A 21,842-nucleotide genomic window follows, 5' to 3' on the forward strand; every position below is an offset into this window, starting at 1 on the left:
AATGTAAAATAATCGCTGAATCGTTTTAACAGTTTTAAAAATAAAATAAACAAACCATTAACAGAACCGATTCACAGAAATGAGTCGGACTTCCCAGTCTCGTGTGGCGCGCATGTGTTGAGAACGCGCGAATGCTGTTACGTAACAGTACGTGTATACTATCAACCATCAACTACCTGGCCGGAAACATAAAACATATCCAAATATTTCGAATTGAGAATGTATACCTAGTATATTCTTTTCCCAATCGAGATTCATTATGGATATCGATCTCTCGTTACGTGATCCAGACATAAACCTCATAGGTTTCCTCAGAAAAAGCAATGACCTCGTGGCTCGTGCACGGTGCACCCACCCACAAGGATACATTTCGGTAATATCTAAACATCCCATCCATAATAAACCTAAAAAAACCGCCAGTTTGCTTGAACCCACTGACATTTGGTTGATACTTCAGCTGAGGGGGACAGGACTTGGCGTTGGTTCGTCTACACACGTTCTTTCCCGTTTTTCTCCGTACACGGAAAGCTGAGCTCCTGCCCCCTGATCCCCCCAAGCGCCCGGATGCACACAGTCCTCCACACACACCAGCAACAGTCAGTCAGTCAGGACAAACATGGTCGCCAGAGCTGAAGGAAGCCTTTAGGAATCTCCTCGCTGAATTTCTCTATATAAAGTAGGGGCTCTTAGACTGGTCGCCTGAAGCACGTGAAGCCTCGTCCGAGGTCTACATTTTCTTCTTGGTGAGTAAAAAGAGCTGTGTCACTGAGCGCTGTCAAACCGTTGATAATTCGTCAATGGATTAGATTCACGCGACACTCAGGGAATATTTTCAGCACCACGCGCTCAGGAATAGGAAAATGCCCGTTTATTACTTTGTTACTCGCGTGAGCAGCTACATATAGCGTTGAGACGCGGTGATATTGTCTCTGTAGTGCTTGTATATTAAGAAGGGATTGCGTGATTTTCCTCAGGGTCAGATTTGTCCACTGGTATTTAATGCTATTAACCGCTTTGTATTAAGCATGGTGCTCGTTTTGTGAATGACAGGGCTTTTGTTGATTTGTTCCAATGTGAATTTATGTATTTGTAAGAGGTCGCACTAGTCAGGTAAGAGCCTGTCGAGTGTCGAGACAGACAGCAACGGACAGGCTGCAGTGATTTTAGAGACGTTATACACGTGATTGTCTGTTGTAACATTTTGTAATGTCGAACCACTTATTTACTATATACTCTTTCTTTCACAGTCCACAACAAAATATAGCGCACAAATGTAGTGTATAGTTAAGCCGTGTCAAAGGAATTGCCTCTTGCCACATGTGATCACAGCACAGCTGTGCTAATATTCGCTAGTGATATTGCTTTCAGTAATTAATTACTTAATTACCCTAAGTAATTAATTCAGGCGAAAAAGGTGCGAGATACCCCTGTGCGTTTTATAAAACGATTAACACATAATAAATAATTAAGAACAGCAATTTACATGAAAAATAGTTTATTGCGTTTATTGATTTTTGGTTGTTGTAGCACTAGCTAGAATAGCCACAACAAGACTATATGTCGTATGTTGTTATGAATATTATTAGGTAGGTTTAAGACTTTAATAAGGGAAACAACTACAATCACAAGAAGCATTGACATTTATACATCATTGATTCTTTTGGCACAATTTGTGATTTTATTTTGATTCTCTGATAGGTGAAGATATCTTTGCGGAATCATGGCTAATGTAGTTTTTCACCAGGATTTCCGCTGTTAAATATAGGTGTGTTCACGCCATGTCGTAATTCGGAACTGTATAAAGTCACGTGCTTGTAGAACTTGTAATTACAATGTGTAAACTAATAATTTTCTGAGAGCTACGACTTGTACCACATGACCACCTCCACTCCCCTCCGACCATCAGTCTGCAATAAGCGAGGGATTGAGAGAGACTGAGAGGAGGTGCGCTAAACAACATCCAGTTGGTTGCAACATCCAGTTCACGGGGACTTTAAGGGTGTGTTCACAGTCACACTTGGTATGTTTGGTTCGTTTAAGACAAACCCTGGTGTGATTGCTCTGTAAGTCTGGTTCATTTGAATAAGTGTGAACGCTGCCATCCAAACCCTGGTGCGCACCAAACATGAAACCAAACGAACCAAACTGGTGCGTTTCGAATGAAATATGAAAGCAACACGGACCAAAGACATGTAAACTAAGCAAAAACAGGAAGATGAGACCCTAAAAAGTCATAGTCGTGATGTTGCCCATCCATCACAGTTTGATACAGGCATCAGAACCGCGTCTCCTTGCAGCAGATCTTCATTTGTGTGTGTGACGGAGGGGTTCCTGCTGCTGTTTTGACTCCTTTAAACATTTCATAAGCTCTTCATGAGTCCTCAAGTAGGTTACACACATACAACGAGCACATTTATCCCAGCACATGACACAGCACAGCTATCCAAAATGATTAGAGATAAAGTTTTTTTTTCACCATCTACGATAATTTTCGATAAAAAATATGATACAAGCATAATTCTGTTTAAGAATGAATTATGACATGACATGCTTGTAATTAAAAAAAAAAGTAAATTATGCCTTATTGCTTAATAACAATTAACAATGTCGCAAAACACACCTAAAAATGCAATTTATTTCACTTTAACTATATAAATAATCAGGATAAAAATAAAAGATTATTGCATGAATTTAAGTTTGATTAAGAATCGCGAGAACAGCTTTAGATCAGGCATACTGGGCTGGGGTCCTTAGCTGGGGCTCATCACTTCACTGGGACTCATCACTTCACCACACCGTCTCAAAATTGGCAATAAGAAGCCGACCAATCAGGTTGTGAACATATTCCTATGCCTTTAGGTTCGGTGATAAAAATGCCAATCTGAACGCTAAGCGGATCAGGATTAAATGTTTTGGGTTTGTTTTGGTCCGGACCAAACAAACCAAGCATACCGAACCACAAGTGCACACACCCTTAGGTGTGTTCGACTTGAAGTGGCGCCGTGCAAACTGATCGGTGTATGACATCAAGGTGCTGCAAGAGTGATTTGAAAGCACACAGAGCTTTATTAATGGTAATTACATGGTGTGAACGCAGCATGTGATCATTTAAAAAAATTGTTGAAATAATGTGGGTTGATGGTTTCAAAAAAGCATCTACCATCGATTAACCAACATCACAGCTCACAGTTGGTCTGTCTACAATGGCTTTTAAGTTATTGTTAAAAATAAATTCTTCTAATGTGAAAATAAATGGTATTTTTACTTCTGGAATCCGACTAAGTGTACTCTGCTCTTAAATATTACAATATGGCTGCTGTGAGTCCAGAATCTAAGCTGCCCGTTATGTTATATTGAGTTACTTATGCTTCAGATAAAAATGGCTAGTTAATTCAGTTAAATCTGAGAACCATATGGACAAATAATATTATGCATGCATGTGAAATCAATGTGTCTAGACTCCCTTCCTCATCTCCTATTGTATATATTGGTAAGAGTGTACAATTTACAGTCAGTGTTCAGTTTGCTCTTGATTGGAATATACTATGAAAGATGAATCAGCACAAGAAGTATATTCAAATAGTAGGCTATTCAAATATACTGGACGCATTGTATGCTTCCTCACAGTGCTTGATATCATTTAGTTGTATATCAGATTTCTGTCCTTTTATGGACCTGCCAAACAGACTTCACCTTCTGTTGAGATCACACATTTCTCCACAAATTTGAATGGGCAGAATGTGAAATATTCACTTAATGCCTGACAATCAATCATTAGTTCCTGTCATAATAAACTTGCATGCAAATGTTGTTTTTTTTACACGCATGAAGAGACTTTAAAACCAGTATTTCATCCTAGACATGTGCCATGTGTGCACTGTGATAGAATCAGACAGCAACAGCCTCTTAGTGTTTATGTATCCGGGCCTACATCTGATAAGTGTTTGCTGAATTGTTAAACTTGCTAAAAAAAGAAATGTCCAGGTTCAAGCCAATTTGCCCATTTTTGGTCTCAGCGATTTATGAGTTTATTCACAAAACACTTTAGATAACCCCAATCAATGCGACGCGAATAAACAGTTAAATCAAGCTAAATCTTACGGATGTATGATTACTTTTTACCACACTGCTCTTTTTATGTCTAATACCAAATTAACCCTGCAAAGTTGACAGAAGCGCTTCTGAAGTGGTATTTCAGAGATTGTTTAATACTGCTCAGAGATTTAAGTTTTAAGTTTGTTTTACGGGGGCAGTGCACATTAATAAACATGGCTGAAAATTTCCAGAATTAATCAAAAAGGCTTTTTTTTTTTTTTTTTAATCTGTAGTGTAGACCCATGATATAAAGTCACCCTAAAAACAAAAGACAAAGCATATAATATCAGTACACGCACACACAAAAGAGAAATAAATGAAAAAAAAACTAAAAAACAACAACAACAAAATAAGCATTTACATTATCAAATAAAAAAATACAAGTACATGATTCCACGTGGAAATCATGCTAAAGCTTTAATATAATATTTTATTTAAACATATATTGTGCTACAAGAGGTAAGAGAGATGGTGACAGGAGAAAGCAAATAACCAAGAGAAATTATTACAAAGAAAGTAAAAACTAAAATCAGAATATTAGATGCTAATGTTGACTGTTCTGAGTAGTAAGTGACCATTTTTTAAAGATGAAACTTAAAAGAACCATATGTATCCATCCCGTCTTCTAACTGTTGATGTGAATGAGTTCCTTTCCCTTGCGGCTTTGACTGGTACAGACTGACTAAATTTACATTATCTGAGAGGAATTATACAGTCCCCTCTTTCTCCACCCCATGTGGACCAATGTGCAGTTGTATGTATGTGTGTATATATATAGTATTGAGTAATGATGAAAATTGACTGAATTTTGAGTAATTGTTTAGACGGAGACTAAAATTGTTTTAAAGTAGTTGTATACTCACTTTACAGACCTTTTTAACCTGAGCCTAAAGGTGGCATAAATGCTTTTACACAGCAGTTACATCTATATATTGATATATAGGAGCTTTTTTTATCTGGCTTTTGTGCAGCATTTTGTCTTTACACTGAATTTTGAGCTGGCAAAGAGCAGCCTTAACTTGGCACCTTAAGACATTTCACTGGGAACTAATATTAAGATTTGAATTGGGTTTTTTTTGTACACTATTTTTAAAAAAAAAATCATTACTAGTTTATTTTTAGTCTTTGCCACAAATATAACTGTTGATGCTAATAAAAAGAATGTATCTAAGATGTAGTATGATAGTGATTTATACCTTTTGAGTGAGGAATGAGGCAGTTTTCCACAATACAGGGAGTGAATTACCCATCTTCCACGTTCCCTGTTGCTACTCTCACAATACGCTCCCTCTGAGCTTTGAATGTCAGTACTCACAGCTCAGCCTTGTGTGTAACCCCGACAACATTTGGCTCTTCGCTTGGCATTCTCAAAGGAAGGCAAGTTGCCCATTTACCATGCCCATTGCGGCACTAAAGGAACAATAAGTCATTGATATGTCTGAGGAACTGCTGGGAGGTGCTCTTTAAACACAATGGCCAATTCTTTGTAAAGGGACATGATTTTGTTGTGAAGATGTCGGAACAGGTTATGGTACTGTTTGTAGAAGAACCTTGTGGCTAAATTCCCACCTTAGAGAGGATTTTAAACAAAAAAAAAACATGACATAAGCAGGGGAAGAGGAGATGACCACATTAGTTTGTCATTGTTTATGAAATATCGACATTCTGAAATGTTTCTAAATAAGACATTACGGCAAACACTTGGCTTCTCGAAGTAGTCACTGACTCCATTAAGCTATCGTGAAGGTGAATGGGTTTTCCCATGGCTCAATTTATGACCAGGTTAAGTGGTGTTAAGAGTTAGGTTGTTGTTACAAGAGCACAGAATGAAATGCCTAAAATGCCCACGGTTGCCTCTTGTTTAGTGTTTTGAGTTACGCCCTTCAATAAATTTGGTGGAGGAATCCACCGAGCCTCACCCTGGACCAGAGGAAGAACAGAAACATCCTGTACATGCCCTTTTAGAGATCAAACGAGTTTATGCTTTGCCAGTATGTACAAGTTTAGTGTGTAAAGAACTGACTAGGGTTTGTTTTCTCTTTTTGTCCCATGGAAATACATGGCTGCTTGTTGTTGTCTAGCTGTCACTCCTCGGCAACTGGCACCAGTCCCAGATGACACTGTTGCGCCGTTCACACACTAGGGTAATGGGTGAAAGTTTCGGACCTGTCAGTAAATGGTGCGCAAGTCTGTCATGTGTTTGCCATCTCTGAATCTTTCAGTCACTCAATCTTGAGATGGCAGAATTGTAAAAAAAAAAAAGAAAAGTCTGACTGATGATAAAATGTAGATCTGTTACCAAAGTCAGTGTGACTGAATTCTAATTTCTGTTGGCATGTTAGGGTAATGTAGAAAGGCAGGTCGGCAGTAGCCACGGGCTGCCTCTAGTGCACTAGATGTTGCTGTAGGCATTCTGTCACCGAGACGTTAGAACATAAGTTTGGCAAATATGTCTCTGAAATGACCTTTTTTTAAAGGAAAGCTTTTTCCTCTTTCAGGGTGCAAGAAAAAAAAACATGAAATAAAGCTCACATCAGACGGAGCTGAAGGAAAAACAAACAACCAGATAAATGTAATTTTATAGAGTTAAAGACACCATGAAATAAAATTATTATTTTGGGGATTTTAGTCTGTGTGCCTGTTAACTTTTAGGAGTACACTATAGCTTAAATACGCCCTTAAAGATGAAAATTAACTTAGTACCATACTAAAAAAGTACCATCAATATTGCATACTTGATTATATTATATTATACTGTATTACAACTTACTGACCCTGACACACAGTCTTGTGGGTCTACAGTCGGTTATCTGAGATTAAAATGTCATGTTTAACTGTTAGCAAACTTTTCCAGATATTAATATTTGATAAAACTGCAAAAAAAAAAATGAAATAAATACTACGGTATAATTACTATGACACTTTAGCCTATTAATGAGACTTGTTTCTTTATTACAGTTTCTGAACATTTGTCAGAAACCTACTTGACTTTAAGCCCCACACATTTTTTTTAATGTTTAATTTTTTTATATTTTTTTTGCAGCATTTATTATGTTTTTTTAAATAGGAAGATAAAAAAAAAAAAAAAAAAAAAACTGCATGTATGGATAACGCTTTTTTTGTTTTTGCCATGACTGGCAGTAGCATGTTTTATAGTTTATGGTTGTGTAGAAAAAGAAAAGAAAAGGACAGACCCTTTGATATGCCTCACCTCTTATTCGCCAGCACAGGAAAGAAACCTGACCTTGTCAAAGCATTTCATGGGGTCTTTAATGACAAATTAGTAGTTATATTAGTAGCACGAGGCCTTTTCATCTGCATTTCTCAGCCATCCACAGGTCTTAATTTGCACATTTATCACACTGCGAGCTGCGTGGTTGCATGACATTTAACAGCGTAACACCTAAGCTTTCCAACTCTTTCAAGCAGGGAAACATGAATGGAAGCCTCTAAAGTAATATTTTCCATAAACCATCCACAAAGCACGTATTACTCACGCCAACACCCCACAGACAGCAGAGTGGCATCTAAAAATATCAAATTACTGCTTGGCACTAGAGGAGGAGTGGTGTGCACTCAAGAGGGTGTCTGTGTGCATTTTGTTCCTGTGAGGGTGTTTTGTATGTATTACAGTTAATGATAGAATATGTAGATGCAATGGACAGCTGGTTGCTCCTTTCTTTGAACGGCCTCATGTGTCACGACTATTTCCAGCACCCTGGGGTCAGTTTAGGAAGTGAGCACCCTGCTATCAGTAAACGCAGCTATTGGCAGACACATGAAACCATCAATGTCTGTGCAGGGGGTCATGATATTGTGGAGCTTCATTGTGATTTTGACTGCTGCTTTGCTGCAGGATTCCTGTCACGAGCTTCATACAGACTGAAAAAGCAATGAAAACATCAGGGTTTGATTGACAAATCATTGTCTACTTTTTTTTTCTACTATAAGTCAGTTCATAATTAATTTTACATAAAAACTGACCACCTCCTCTTAATATTTTAATATTTAGTCATATTATCCAAATTAATATTTTATATTTTTTTTTAATATTTCATGAATACTTCTTATTTAATGCAAATAATTATTTTTATTCTTATTTAATTAAAAAAATATTTTTTAATTGATGCATCAAAAAAACAAATGTATCATCTCACCGCTATGAACAATTGCCTGATGGTATTTGGTGCCAAAGCAGTTATTATATATGGCTTATATATTTTTGTATTTGTCACAAATTGTCAGTATTGATTGGTGGATGTTTAATCATGTTAGTTTTTTGTTTTTTTCATTTACATTAGCTATGACATGTATCTCCTAATGCTTACATTTAACACTTTTAAGTGTAATATTTACCAATACCAAATATCTAAATTATTAATATTAATTTGATATACCATGCATTATAATGTTGTGTCTGGTTGATTTTAGTGTTTTTTTTTAAGTTAAGATTTTAGTTTTTTCTGTATCAGTACGTATTAGCCAGAATTGTAATATTAATGCATCCCTAATGGAATATGAAAAACGCCATTCATTTGTAATATTTCATCTGACACGATGGACACTGTAAACATTGTAAACACACTGGCTGTTATTCTGTGGTTTTCAGTCTCTTTCGTCAGCTTAACAAAGGAAGCGAAGGAAGTTGTTAGATTTCATCCTGCGAATGTCATTTGTTTGTTTACAGATTTCTGTTCGCAAACCACCCATATATTATCTCCCATGATGCCCGAAACCGCACAGACTTGTTTAGAGTATCTCTTTGCCACAGGACAAGTTGATAAGAGTGTTGTGTTCTGAAACACTGCGTGATGTGCTGCCGGTGAGTCAGGGCTGTGTAGATGTGAGAGCGAGTCCCAGAATTGCTTATGACAATGTCTGACAGGCTGTCATCTCCTTGTGACGGTGCTTGTTGGAGAGAGTGTTCTAATAACTGCAGCTATATCACCTATAGCTACTGTCTCAGCAGTGGATGAATGATTGTTTGGCTATTTTAAGGACTGAGAGATGGATGACCTGAGGGTGAGTTGATCAGCTCAAGGCTTCAGACATCCCTCAAGTGTCAGCGGCGCGGGACAGTCTGTGATGTGCTGGAGAGGGTTAGTCGCCCGACGTGTTCTGGCTTTGTTTTTGTCTTGTTCACTGTTTAGAGCAAGAGAGGTGGACTGTGAATGGGAGGGGTCACATGACATGATAATGATATCATCATCCTGAAAGCACTGATTGTTCCAAACACTGCAAGAAACAAAGACATACTATCTTATCTATCGTATCCTATCGTTCTCTCTATCTATCTATCTATCTATCTATCTATCTATCTATCTATCTATCTATCTATCTATCTATCTATCTATCTATCTATCTATCTATCTATCTATCTCATACAAATATTTAATTTTTATATTTGGATATTTGTCAGATATATTTAACTATTTGACATTTCATATATGTGTGAAAAATTATAAATATTTAAAAATAAATATTGCAGTCCGAAATATTTGCAAAATAAATATTGCATTTATCTCTTCTTATCCCACTTATCCCATCTCTTCTGTTCCATGTCATTCTCCTAAGCTGTTGACGTAGTGTACGTCAGAACGTAGGCTTACTATTGGCCGACGCTGGTCGTGTGTGATGCTGGCCAATTTTGAGCCTACGTTCTGACGTCCAACCAAGAAGCGCTGCGCTGTTACACTACGTGCACTCACTCAGAGGCCCACACAGAAGAAAATGAATAAAGTCGTTATTTTAGGGGGGGTTTTTTCGCACAAAAAGTATTCGCTTGGTTGGAACAACATGAGTGTGAGCTAACCTGAGTTTATCCAAATGACTGCAAATGGCATGCAAAAATAATGCAAAATCATTGGACGAAAGGTGTGGGAGCCCTGTGTAATGAGATTATGAAAGCAGATTTGATTTTATTGTTCACTGTGGAGGAGATTAGTGTCAGAAACATTCATCATGCAGTCCTTCCTTTCTTAAAAGACAATAGCCTTTCTAGGGACCTGAAATACAAATGAATGTGTGCAAGGACCCTAACCCTAAGTATAACACACACCTCTTTTTTATTTATTTTTTAGCTTAGATTTTTTTTTTGTACTGTCCAACTAATAATATAATAATAATAATACTTATTTGACAATATTATGTACTTGGTAAACTGGTTTTGTTTGTTTGATTTTCTGTTATATATATTTCAAATAAGTGAATTGTTTTCTTGACATTACCCATGTTTTCCCCCACACAAATTACCTGCACACCACTGACATTTGTTTTGCCATGGGAGTTTGCATATCCCTTAATATTGAAATATTTGATGAATTACTTATTTGCCTGCTCTACTTTGAGGAGAGACAACTCTGTGGTGCTTTATTAAATTTCCATTTGGTAATTTGTATTTATTTGCTACTAAATGCTTTTAGAGAGACATAATGCAGATATTATGGTGCCAGCAGTCAGTTTGTACACCATTGAATGTCCTTGGTGCAACTGCATGCCTTTTCCTGACTGTTAGAGGGGATTCACCCACCCCTCTTCCTCTCTCCTCACTCTCATTGGCTTGATCTTCCTCGTCACTCCTTCTTCCCATGCTGCGTTAGCCAATCAGATCCACCGCTCCCACTCAGCGTGCATGTGATTGGCTGGCTGGCCTGTGATGCTGCTGCCTCTCTTTAAGAAGCAGTCTAGACTGCAGTGACAGGTTTTTCAATGAGAATCGCACTGCTGTTGTCCTGCAACACGTCTGACTCTCCATCTGGCATTTCCTCCTACTACATTTTACACAACGTTCGCACATCTTTTCTTTGTCTGAATCCATTGACCAGTCTCATTGTTCCTGTTTTACTGGCATAAGTCAGCACATCAGTTTAGCATTTTCCCATCCGTTCATTCATGATCCCTCACGTTTAATCTGTCCATCTTTCGTTTTTCGAATCTTTTTCCGACCCCACTTTCCAAAAAAGGGGGGAAACTCTGAGCACTGCGTAGCCCAAAGGTGAGTACACTTGATTAGAGTTTAGAGTGCTGCAGTCATTACACATTTCTACTGCACTCTCTCCTTTCTTCTTGTGTCGTGTCTAATGCAACAGGTTCTGTGTGTGCCTCATACGTTGGACGGGACATACAGTATCCAGAGGAATGCATTGTAGAAACTTACATTTAATGAAATTTTTTAAATATCCGTGTGAAGCTGTGAAATGCATCATAAAGGGGGGTTTTCAAGGGGTTGTGCACCTATAGTTTGCATGTTTGGGCCTTTAAAGAGATAGTTCACCCAAAAAGGAAGATTCTGTCGTCATTTTCTCACCCTCTTGTCTCGGTGAGTGTTTTTGTTCATACAATGGAAGTCAGCGGTAACCAAAACTATCAGAAGTTAGTTCATACAGGTTAGGAACTATTATGAGGGTGAGTAAATAATGACATTTTTCATTTTTGGGTGAACTATACTTTTAAGTATAGGCCTATGTCTTGAAATGATGTAAGGATGGTTCCAGACTGATAACATTTCTCACATTTTAAACAAGGTCAACCTTGTGAACAAATAATAATGTAGATTTTTATTGATATCCATTTAATCTCTGAATAAGGTGGTTGTCTTCTCATAAAAGACTATGAAAAATAGGCTTTGACAGGTGCTGTCAGCAAATTGACTGCTAAACCCGTTACGCTGATTGCTAAAGACCTGAAGGGCTAAAAAGCAATAGACCTCAAATATCTGAAAGCAGCAGAAGAATCTAATTTCATCCAAATTGTCTCAGCTTATCACCTGAGCTGATGTCACAACGCGGGAACAGTGTTTTGGCATTGCATCCATTTTCCAAAAATGTGTTGTAACCATTATTAGTTCTAAAATGCACCTCTTTTAAATCCAAACCTGCTAATATATATCTCAAGAGTATTGCTATAACAAGCATATATATATATATATATATATATATATATATATATATATATATATATAATACAGTACTAGATGCGCCGATGTATCGGCCAATGATCGATATCGGCCAGTTAAAGCTATTATTTTTGCCATCAGCCGATTGTTTAAAAACAGCCGATGATCAGTACGGATTATAACCTGTCAATCAAAAGGGTGCGGAAAAACATGTCAGACTGCAACAGACTGTGTGAGGAAAATCTCTTGTGTTGAATTTAGGACAAGTTAACGAGACAATAGCGTTTTAACAGTTAAAAAATAGCGACGTTAATGCAGGCTTTATTTGACCCTATGAATCACCCATAGTTCAAGCCAGGGTTGCCAGATGTACAGGTTTTCCCTGCATCAAACATTATTTGTAGCTCCTCCCGTCCATTAATTGAAACAAAGTCTCAGCTTTCAAATTCTGCGTATTCAAACAAATTCAAACAATAAATGGACGTTTTGACGCTCTTAAATGTGACGTGACAGATCGCTGTAGCGCCTTAGTTCATGAGTCTTTTCTTCCACTTTAATGCAAATGATATCTAGAAAAACATGCATGAATATCAGGAGATATGTTGAAAGATACAGTACAACTTTCCGAAATCCGTAACATGACTCGTTTAATCACTCAATCTGTGTTTCAACCACGGAAAGAAGTCAATAGGACAGCTTCTGAACAATATCACTTAATGTTGCACTTACCTTAGGGAAGTTATCCAGGGGCCAGTTTGTTAGTTTGCTATAAAAACACTAGAGAAGAGCTTATTTACTGTTAATTATATGTATGTTTGATTAAATTTGCCTTATGTGCAACTGTACAAACATTTCAGCTTTAATTTGAGTGTAAATATATCTGGACAAAATGGCAGTTGAATATATTGGCTCTGTTGCTAACTTTAACCTCTAATCTTATAGTGTACCAAATGAGAGGCTTCCCTGCATAGTTTGCAGCATTATTGGAGCGAAAAATCTAACTATCGGTATCGGCTGATATTATTCTGAATAATTGCTATCGTAATGACGGAAAAATGTAGTATCTTATATACCATTCAAATGTTTGGGATTGGTATTTGATTTATAATTTTTTTTTTTAAACAGTCTCATGTGCTCATCAAGGCTGTATTTATTTGATTAAAAAAAGTAATATTATGAAATAGTACAATTTAAAATAATTGTTTTCTATTTTAATATATTTTGAAATGTTATTTATTCCTATGATGTCAAAGCAGAATTTTCAGCATCATTACTCCAGTCTTTAGTGCCACATGATCCTTCAGAAATCATTCTAATAGGCTGATTAGAAATTCTAATAGAATGCGATTTCTCGCCCTGTGGAGCGCGATTTTAAACCGAGGAGGACACTGTATCGGGTTATTTTTATCTAGAGGTAAAGTTAGTGGTCGGATCTAAATTTAATTACAAAAATTAGGACAGTTTCAGACAGGTTTCTCAAACTCCCTCTTAGTGTCCCCCTTGGTATTGACAGCATATATCGCAGCAATTCATATTTTGTCAGAGCCTCTAGTAAATTAGATGTTATTTTGTTTAGCTCTCTGCTCAAAGTTGTGGGAGAATTGTGATCTCTATTTTAAAAAAAACACACACAAAAAAACCCCCTCTGATTCTTAATTTATCCAGAATCTTGCAGCTATACTATACAGACCATCTTTTGTGACAAAGTCAACAACCACCATGTGATGTTTGATACATGAGGTGTTGCCGTTCACGGGACTCTTGCACACAATCAGTAAATACCTTGAGCATGTATTAGTCTGGCTTTCCTACTGTTTACATTTAATTCCCTTTAAACAAAAGGCTTAGTCAAGTGTAAGAATGTGCCGTTGTCCCCCCTCGAGTTGACTTCGGTATCAGTTCTGAGCTGTGATTTTTCAGCCTCTGCATTGCAGGTCTGGCCTGTGGTGAGGACGCTCTGTAATTTTACAGGTGTTTGTTTTGACGTCACTACACGATCGTATACTGTGTCTTTGTAATGCTTTAAAGTCCATTCTGTCATCAGCTGTTGACAGATGCTCTAAATACTGTACTGTCCCCCTGTGGTGTGGGATCAGTCGTTCCGATAAACAGGACTGATCAGATTTCACCAAGCACATAGTGGCCCTTTTACAGCCCTGCCGTTTTCCAGTGAATTTGACCCACTAAGATTCTTAGAGCGGGGAAAGCAGGAAGCGGGGAGGCTGTAAGCGGGTATTAGGGGCTGCGACTCCGCAGTGTTGCACAGTGCAGCTGGAGCACGACTCGCTGTACGCTTCGCCTCGGTGGGAGACTCAAACCTGAAACCAAGCCAAGAAGCAGAGAGGAGGTGTGAAGCACGAGTGTATGTTTTGCAGTGCTTACTGCGCTGTTACATTCTGTTATGGACGTACACTGTGTGTCTTGGTCACACCTGAACGCTTCTCCCTTGGTGTCGTAGTGTAAGGTGGCCAGTTAATAATGTAAGTGCTCAAGTTGGTTTTCTTACTGTTTTATGTAATGCTATTTGATATCTTATTTCAAACCTTGAAATCCCATGTTTTTCGTTAAATAAATGTTATTGTACTTTCATTACATGTAGCATATTTTCATGCTAATTTCATTTTAACATATCAGATGTCTGTATGGGTATTTTGGTCTGTCTCTCTTCAAAGTTCTCGACTTTTCTGACTCCTTCCAACGATTAAAATCATACAATAACATCATAATATCATCATAATCTTCACATAATCTGTTGAAATATTCAATTCATTGTAGTCAAACAAATTTCTGATTATTAATCCTGTTACCACATGATTTTCCCCCTTATTCCAAACAATTTAACATTCCTCTAATTTTTTTTACATCATGGCAGGAAGAAAAGTAAATTCTTGTTTAATTTTCTCAACTATTATACAAATTGTTCTGTATTCACGCTCAACCTTCAGCCCTGTTACTCAAGTTATTGTGAGGAGTTAAAAATGACCAAACAAATATTTTTCTTAAATCTATGGAAAATAGCAAACTAACATAAGTTCCTAACTAGCCCTTTCTGAGTGGCAACCCTGTTACGCATTCTGGTGTGTTTATTTATTTATGAATTTTGCCTTTTAAAATGTTGATTACTAGAAAAATGTTTATTACTAGCACTGGATCAGTGTTTCAAAATGTATTTATATTTGTCATTTATTTGTATTTATATAAGGTTTATAGTAAACATTTTCTTAAGGAAAAGCACCTCCTTTTTGACCGTTTGTTGAAGTTTGATGTTGAGTTTTTGACTCTAGTTTGTACTGTATATGTCAAAAGATATACTAATTTTTTTCTTATATTTGTGGAAATTAACTACAAACCAACATGTAATTCCTATAGCTAAGCCTAACCCTTCATGCTAACCCTAATCTTCAACCCTGTTACTTAGGGCTGGGCTGTATACTGGTAGACACGATTGACCGGTAGAGTTTTTGGACTTGGACTAATGTCTCTATCGCGACTATGCTCATGTGATGTTGCTGTGCTGCATGCATGTCATGAAAGCTTAACGTTTGTATGAGTTATTAAGCATTTTAAGCAAACAAGTGATTTTAAACTGTTGAAGCGTAATAGGCAGCTAAACGGAACTCATTTCGCTATATGCGCACCTTCTGAGTCTGTTTCTCAGCGTTGTCTGTTATGTTTCCGCTTTTTTGGCCTCGAATGGTTAAATACACACACTTGTATGTCAAAATACTTGTCCTTGCAAGTATACTAATAAATACAGTCATTCATGCCTTAAGTGAACGTACACAGTTGAGATAGGAAACGCATGTGTAACAGTATATATTGGATCCGGGCAGCTCTTAAAGTGAGAGCATCCTAATATTACTGCTCTCTCTCTGTCATGTTAATGAAACAACAAAAGAGAGAAAATCACTCACTGCTCTTGATTAAAATATTTTTTTGTAACTTTAATAAGAACAAATGTATATTTAATTTACACAGTGAAGACTACACAGTGTGTGTCTTTTTATACATTTGATTACTTTATACAATTTATGTAGCATTTCTAATTTAGCGCTATAAGTTTTCCGGGTAGGTCTATTTTAGTTGTCTGTTTTATTGTAGTTTTTTTTTTTTATCCTATTGCTTGCAACTAGGTTATATGTTCTTATTTTTTCACTGACTGTTTACATGTCTTCAGTAAGCTTGAGTTTTTTTATTTTGTCAAAAAATAATTTTTGATATTGGCATTGGTGACAAGAATAATGAAATGTCTATGGTATCAAATATTTTATATTATAAAAACCGTGACTATATTGTGATATAAGAGTTTAGTCATCACCCACCCCTACTGTTACTCATTCTGGCTTGTTTTTAATTAATTCATCTTTTAATTATGAATTTTGTCATTATCTCATTTTAATTTATGTGTATTACTATTATTATGTATTTTTTTTTTCATGTCCAATCTCTCACATTCCTTGACTGTCCCAACACCTGTCTGTCCAACTTTTCCATTTTCCATGGTCTTTTTGGCTACAATATGCAGTCTATAAGGAAAGTGTGAATACTGTGTAATGATGTCCTTGTCTCTCTTGTTTTGACAGCTGAAGGCGTCTTTGTGGACAGGACACTTAGAGGGCCAAACAATGGAATGCTCTCTCCTGCCTACACTGCTCAGCACTCTACAGACTGAGGTTAAACGGCTTAGTTAGCAGTGTACCTCTCCCCCAAGAACTCTTTTAACCTGGGGAAAGTTGGGAGAAAAAAGAAACGAGCAAAGGAGAATTTCCGTCGCAGTCCAGCACCTTACTCCAGTTCTTTGTAGTTGTTTGTTTGGGATTCATTTGTAAGCTTTTGTGTGAACAAAATCCAAGATGGAAACAGATTCGTACCTGTGGATGGTCATTCTTGGCTTCATTATTGCCTTCATCCTGGCATTTTCAGTGGGGGCCAATGACGTGGCAAACTCGTTTGGCACAGCGGTCGGGTCAGGAGTGGTGACGTTACGTCAGGCCTGCATCCTGGCTTCCATATTCGAGACCCTGGGCTCCATGCTCCTCGGTGCCAAAGTCGGGGAAACCATTCGGAAGGGAATTATAGATGTTACTTTATACAATGACACTGTGCCGGTACTGATGGCTGGAGAGGTCAGCGCCATGGTCGGTAAGTAATGGCTTGTTGAAAGTTGAAACCTCAGTGTGTCATTTGAAAGATTAATGATGGAGAAGCTGAGCGAGGCATTTGTTTATTCTTTGTAGGCTGCCAGGTTCTGGGAGTTATGATTATATGTTGTGTATAGCGAGTTGTAATAGAGTGAATTAGCTGATGCCTGAGTTAAATGAGCTTTATGGGAAAGTTTTTAATCTAGACATGTAAAGCTCAAAGTTAGAACATTGCATAGATGGTTTAAAAGAAGTTGTGTTATGAAATCAAACATGTCTTTGGGAGTTCTTTAATGTCATATGGTAGTGAGTGAATAGCTATATTGTAACAATTTTAATAGTATCCCGTCCAGAGACTGTATTGAAGACAGAAGGGAAGAGAACATATGGCTGAAAGACTTTTTTTTGCTCCACCTCCCACTCAAATTCCCGTCTCTTTCAGGGTCTGCGGCTTGGCAGCTCATTGCCTCTTTTCTGAAGTTGCCCATTTCTGGAACTCATTGCATTGTGGGATCTACTATTGGCTTCTCCATGGTTGCTATTGGCACTAAAGGAGTACAGTGGATGCAGTTAGTCAAAATTGGTAAACAATCCATTATGAAATTCATTATTCATCATACTATGGTAGTTATTTGATCGCCGTCAAACATTTTTGTTCATTGCTTTGATGCAACTGATTGCTTAATGTCAGTCTTTTACTATGTTTCTGCTGTCTAATTCCTCTTTTAGGGCACTGTTTTTTATTTTACTTAATGCTATGCTTTGCTACACTGTTCAAACACGTAGGGTTAGTATGATTTTTTTTAAAGCAGTTCTTTATTTGATGCATTAAATCATATCAAAATGATAGTTATGACGTTTGTAATGTTACAGATTTATATTTCAAATGCTGTTTTTTTTAACTTTCTATTTATCAGCGAATCCTGAAAAAAATTATCATGGTTTCCACAAAAATTATTATGCAGCACAACTCTTTTCAACATTGATAATAATTAGAAATGTTTCTTGAGCAGCAAATTAGCATATTTGAATGATTTCTGAAGGATCATGTGACACTGAAAAGACTGGAGTAATGATGCTGAAAATGCAGCTTTACCATCAGGAATAAAATACATTTGAAAATATATTCAAATAGAAAACAGCTATTTTAAATTGTAATAACATTTCACAATATTAATCAAATAAATGCAGCCTTTGTGAGTATAAGGGACTTTTTCCATGAAAAATATGAAAAATCCTTACCAACATCAAATGTTTGAACAGTATTGTATGTGTTTATGTATTGTTTCTCTGGAGTAAATCATCACATTTTTGCCAATATTCTTGTAACCGAGATCTGTAATTAATGTAATGTCAGCTGTTGGCCTTTGTGCCTCTGGCTGCGTAATGCATCATTATATTGAAAATATATTGATTTAGTAATTGCTGTTTATTTGATGCAGTTGCCTCATGGTTCATCTCCCCTCTGCTGTCTGGCCTGATGTCTGGCCTGCTCTTCTTCATCATCAGATACTTAATTCTTAGCAAGGTGAGTTATGGGTCGACTATTACAACTTTCTTACATCACCATACTTCAGTGATCTCGTTTTGACAAATTTTGACATCAAAATGAATTTTTTTTTAATCAAAGTGCTCAGAGGCTTTAAGTGTTTTTAGCTTTTGATTCACACATGTGATATAAACATTGAAGTGCAGTAGAGGCCTTCTCCCAGTCCTTCAGCGTTATGTACCGGTCCATCACCAGTCCTTATAAGACCTCACATGTTCTCATTATATTTACTGTTTAACGTGCATTCAGCTATTTCCAAGTAACTGTGCCCGTGGCTGTTTAGATTGCTTTGACAATAGCTCATATGTGATGGCACAGGAACTGCTTTACTGACAGCAGTTCATCTTTTAAATGTGTGCCTGGTGTAGGCTCTGTTTCTGTAAACACTTAAATATTTAAGCCTTAAAGAGTTAGGAGCTGGGAAATGCATTCTTACCTGTGGTCACATAAGCACCATGGTTTAAAGGAACAGTTCACCTAAAAATGAAAATTAATATTTTACTCACCAGCCTGTTGTTCCAAATCTGTATGACTTTCTTCTGTGACAAATAGCAGGAGATGTTTAGCAGAATGACTAAGCAGCTATTTTCTCTATAATGCAAGTAAAATGCGATATACAGTAATGCCAAGCTCCGAAAAGACAAAACAATTTTTGTGTTTGCTTTGTGTGAGGAACTATAGAGAAGTAGGCTATATATATTTTTTAAGTTTCTTAGTTTTTAAGTTAACCATTTTTTTAAATACGCCTATACACTTAAAATAGAGCCACATGATTAATCATTATGTCTATTAGGGCTGTCAAATAAAAATTAGATTTTTGAATATTCGTCAAATTGAAAGAAAATTGCACATTCGAATGCAAAAACTGCATTTGAATTTTTGGTGTTTCAAGAGGCGCGCGAGACTTGATGATAACGTAACTGACGCGGTTTGTTTTTGTTAGCTTATCCAATATACAGCGCAGTGCGGCTGCATTGTTAATTTGAAAAATTGTGACGAAAACCCTCTCAGATGGTGGCAAAATAGTGCAACGACATACTTGACCATACCTCGCACATCGGCCAGAGCTGAAAACATTGTCAACAAACAGTGCTCAGCACTCGCTGCAGAAGTTTTTGGTGTTTTTGACGAACAATATGTAGATGTGTAGTGAGTGGAAGTGGATTGTTTCTGAATGGCAGTTTGCTATTTTGTGTTCAGTACATTATGCTTTCTGTTGAAGCGTGTTTTCTCAGGTTAGATTTATGCACTATTGTAACCTAATTTTCTTTGCATGCATATAAAGGAAATTATATTTTATCTAAGAACAATTGTTTCAAAAGTTAATGCACTTTAAAAAGTGAAGGTCATTTCAGTAAAAGATGTGATGCTTGATTTGGTTTATATTTGCATATTGCTCTCGCTTGTGCCCTCTTGTGGGCATAGGAGACGCACAGTTCTTTTTTCCTCTAACATTAAGTATTGCCTTCAGAATTCGAATATAACTAGAATTTTGCTATATTATATTTCAACCATTTCGACAGCCCTAATGTCTGTTAAACCCTGGACAAGTGCGATCACAGCAAACATTCAGATCTGTGTTGGTTCTGCCACTGAGCCAGTGATAGCAGAAGTATAGGGATGAAACCGCTTCACAAACAGTCTTTTCAACCGCAGTATCATTATATCTGTGCTACAATAATTCAAATGATCACAGAAGTACTGGGTTAAAAGTTAATATTTATTTTTATATAAACTGTCTATGGTAGCGATTCAAATCACCTCTTGAAAGTAGCTTGACACTTCAAATAAGGATTGTATAATTTACAATGTTACACCACTAGGTGAACAAATGACTGTTAAAATATGTATTTGCCATTTTTCATTCAAGAGATTTGTTCAAAAACGCTGGTTCATACATGTGAAATCTTTGTTTCACGGCATTGAATATTTTTTTTTTTTAAATGCCTGGTTTAATTTCGTTATTTTGTTTAGTTGTCTATTTAGAATTGTGGGAGAATCATGTGAAGAAAAATGATTCTCAATTTATCCAGAATCGTGTAGCTTTAACTCAAAATGTCCTTCTCTGCAAAGCTCAGAAGGCTCTTTTTTATTTTTTTATTCTTCTTCTTTTGTAGTTTTGATGCTTAACCCAAATTTCATTGTGTGGAGAAGAGCAGCTTGGACATTCTGCCTGTTAAATAAATAAGAATCAAATACTCATTTTCTGGGTTAACTATCCCTTTAAGAGAGTATTTAAATCAGTGTTGTTATTGTTGGCTAAAACTAATTGGAATAAACAATTAGAAATGTTGAGATGGTAACTAACTAAAATAAGTTTAAGCTGAAGTACTAAAATTACTAAAACTAGAAATAAGTAAACTGAAGCTAAATAGAACACTTTTTTTTTTAATGTAAATGTACTACTTCAATTTTGACCAACAATGGAGTGGTTCTTTTAAGCTAAAAAATATTGCAACTAATTTTTATTTAAGAATGACAGTGACTTTAATGTATAAACAAAAGAAATGAGCAATAAATGTAACTTTGGAAATGTGTTGTCTTTGTTCATAACATGTAGTTTTATACAGAGTTGAAGCTCTTTCTGCGATCTGTCCATTACAGGATGACCCTGTTCCCAATGGTCTCCGCGCTTTGCCCCTCTTCTACGCTTCGACCATCGGAATCAACACCTTCTCCATCATGTACACTGGCGCTCCCTGTAAGTCAGTCTGTGATGTGTCACATTCACCCGAGAGACTTGTTGTCACTGACTTAGTGTCATTAAAAAGGCCACATTGTCTTGAGATAGCTTCCCACATAAAATGCATTTTCTTTCAGAATATATTCACTTGATTGTTTATAAATCTCACAGCAAAGTTGAATTATGCGTGTGACCGTGTAATGCTCTTTCGTTTTTGTGCAGTACTGGGCTTGGAGATGCTCCCCGTCTGGGCTATTGCCCTCATTACCTTGGCTGGCGCTGTGGTATGTGCCGGTGTGGTCTGGTTTTTTGTTTGCCCGTGGATGAGAAGAAAAATAGCAAGTACGTACTGTCCTTTTCCTTTTCCCTCCCGCAGACTAGTGGCTTTAAGTGTCTGTGTTAGATCTCTGTTCCGTTTGTCCTAAATGTTCCATTTCTTTTCCCGATTAGGAATCAATTATCTGAGGACAGTTACTAACT

The 21,842-nt window shown here is 36.9% G+C and overlaps 1 protein-coding gene across 3 annotated transcripts in view; it reads left to right on the top strand.

Annotated features, from left to right (window-relative positions):
- The first annotated feature begins 105 nt into the window (after positions 1 to 105).
- The window catches only part of slc20a2 (solute carrier family 20 member 2), a 40,714-nt gene continuing 18,977 nt past the window's right edge, over positions 106 to 21,842 (top strand). Inside the window, exons 1-6 of one of the 3 annotated variants that reach the window (XM_079636885.1) lie at positions 106 to 743; positions 16,573 to 17,131; positions 17,573 to 17,713; positions 18,573 to 18,658; positions 21,284 to 21,380; positions 21,585 to 21,704. In XM_079636885.1, coding sequence (XP_079493011.1) covers positions 16,843 to 17,131; positions 17,573 to 17,713; positions 18,573 to 18,658; positions 21,284 to 21,380; positions 21,585 to 21,704 — 733 coding nt within the window. In that variant the 5' untranslated portion in view covers positions 106 to 743; positions 16,573 to 16,842. Of the gene's footprint in view, positions 744 to 10,802; positions 11,090 to 16,572; positions 17,132 to 17,572; positions 17,714 to 18,572; positions 18,659 to 21,283; positions 21,381 to 21,584; positions 21,705 to 21,842 lie in introns of those variants that run through there. The other 2 variants (XM_079636887.1, XM_079636886.1) reach the window with 2 other exon arrangements.

Source organism: Phoxinus phoxinus (genome assembly GCF_949152265.1).
Source record: "Phoxinus phoxinus genome assembly, chromosome: 15".
Lineage (NCBI taxonomy): Eukaryota > Metazoa > Chordata > Actinopteri > Cypriniformes > Leuciscidae > Phoxinus > Phoxinus phoxinus.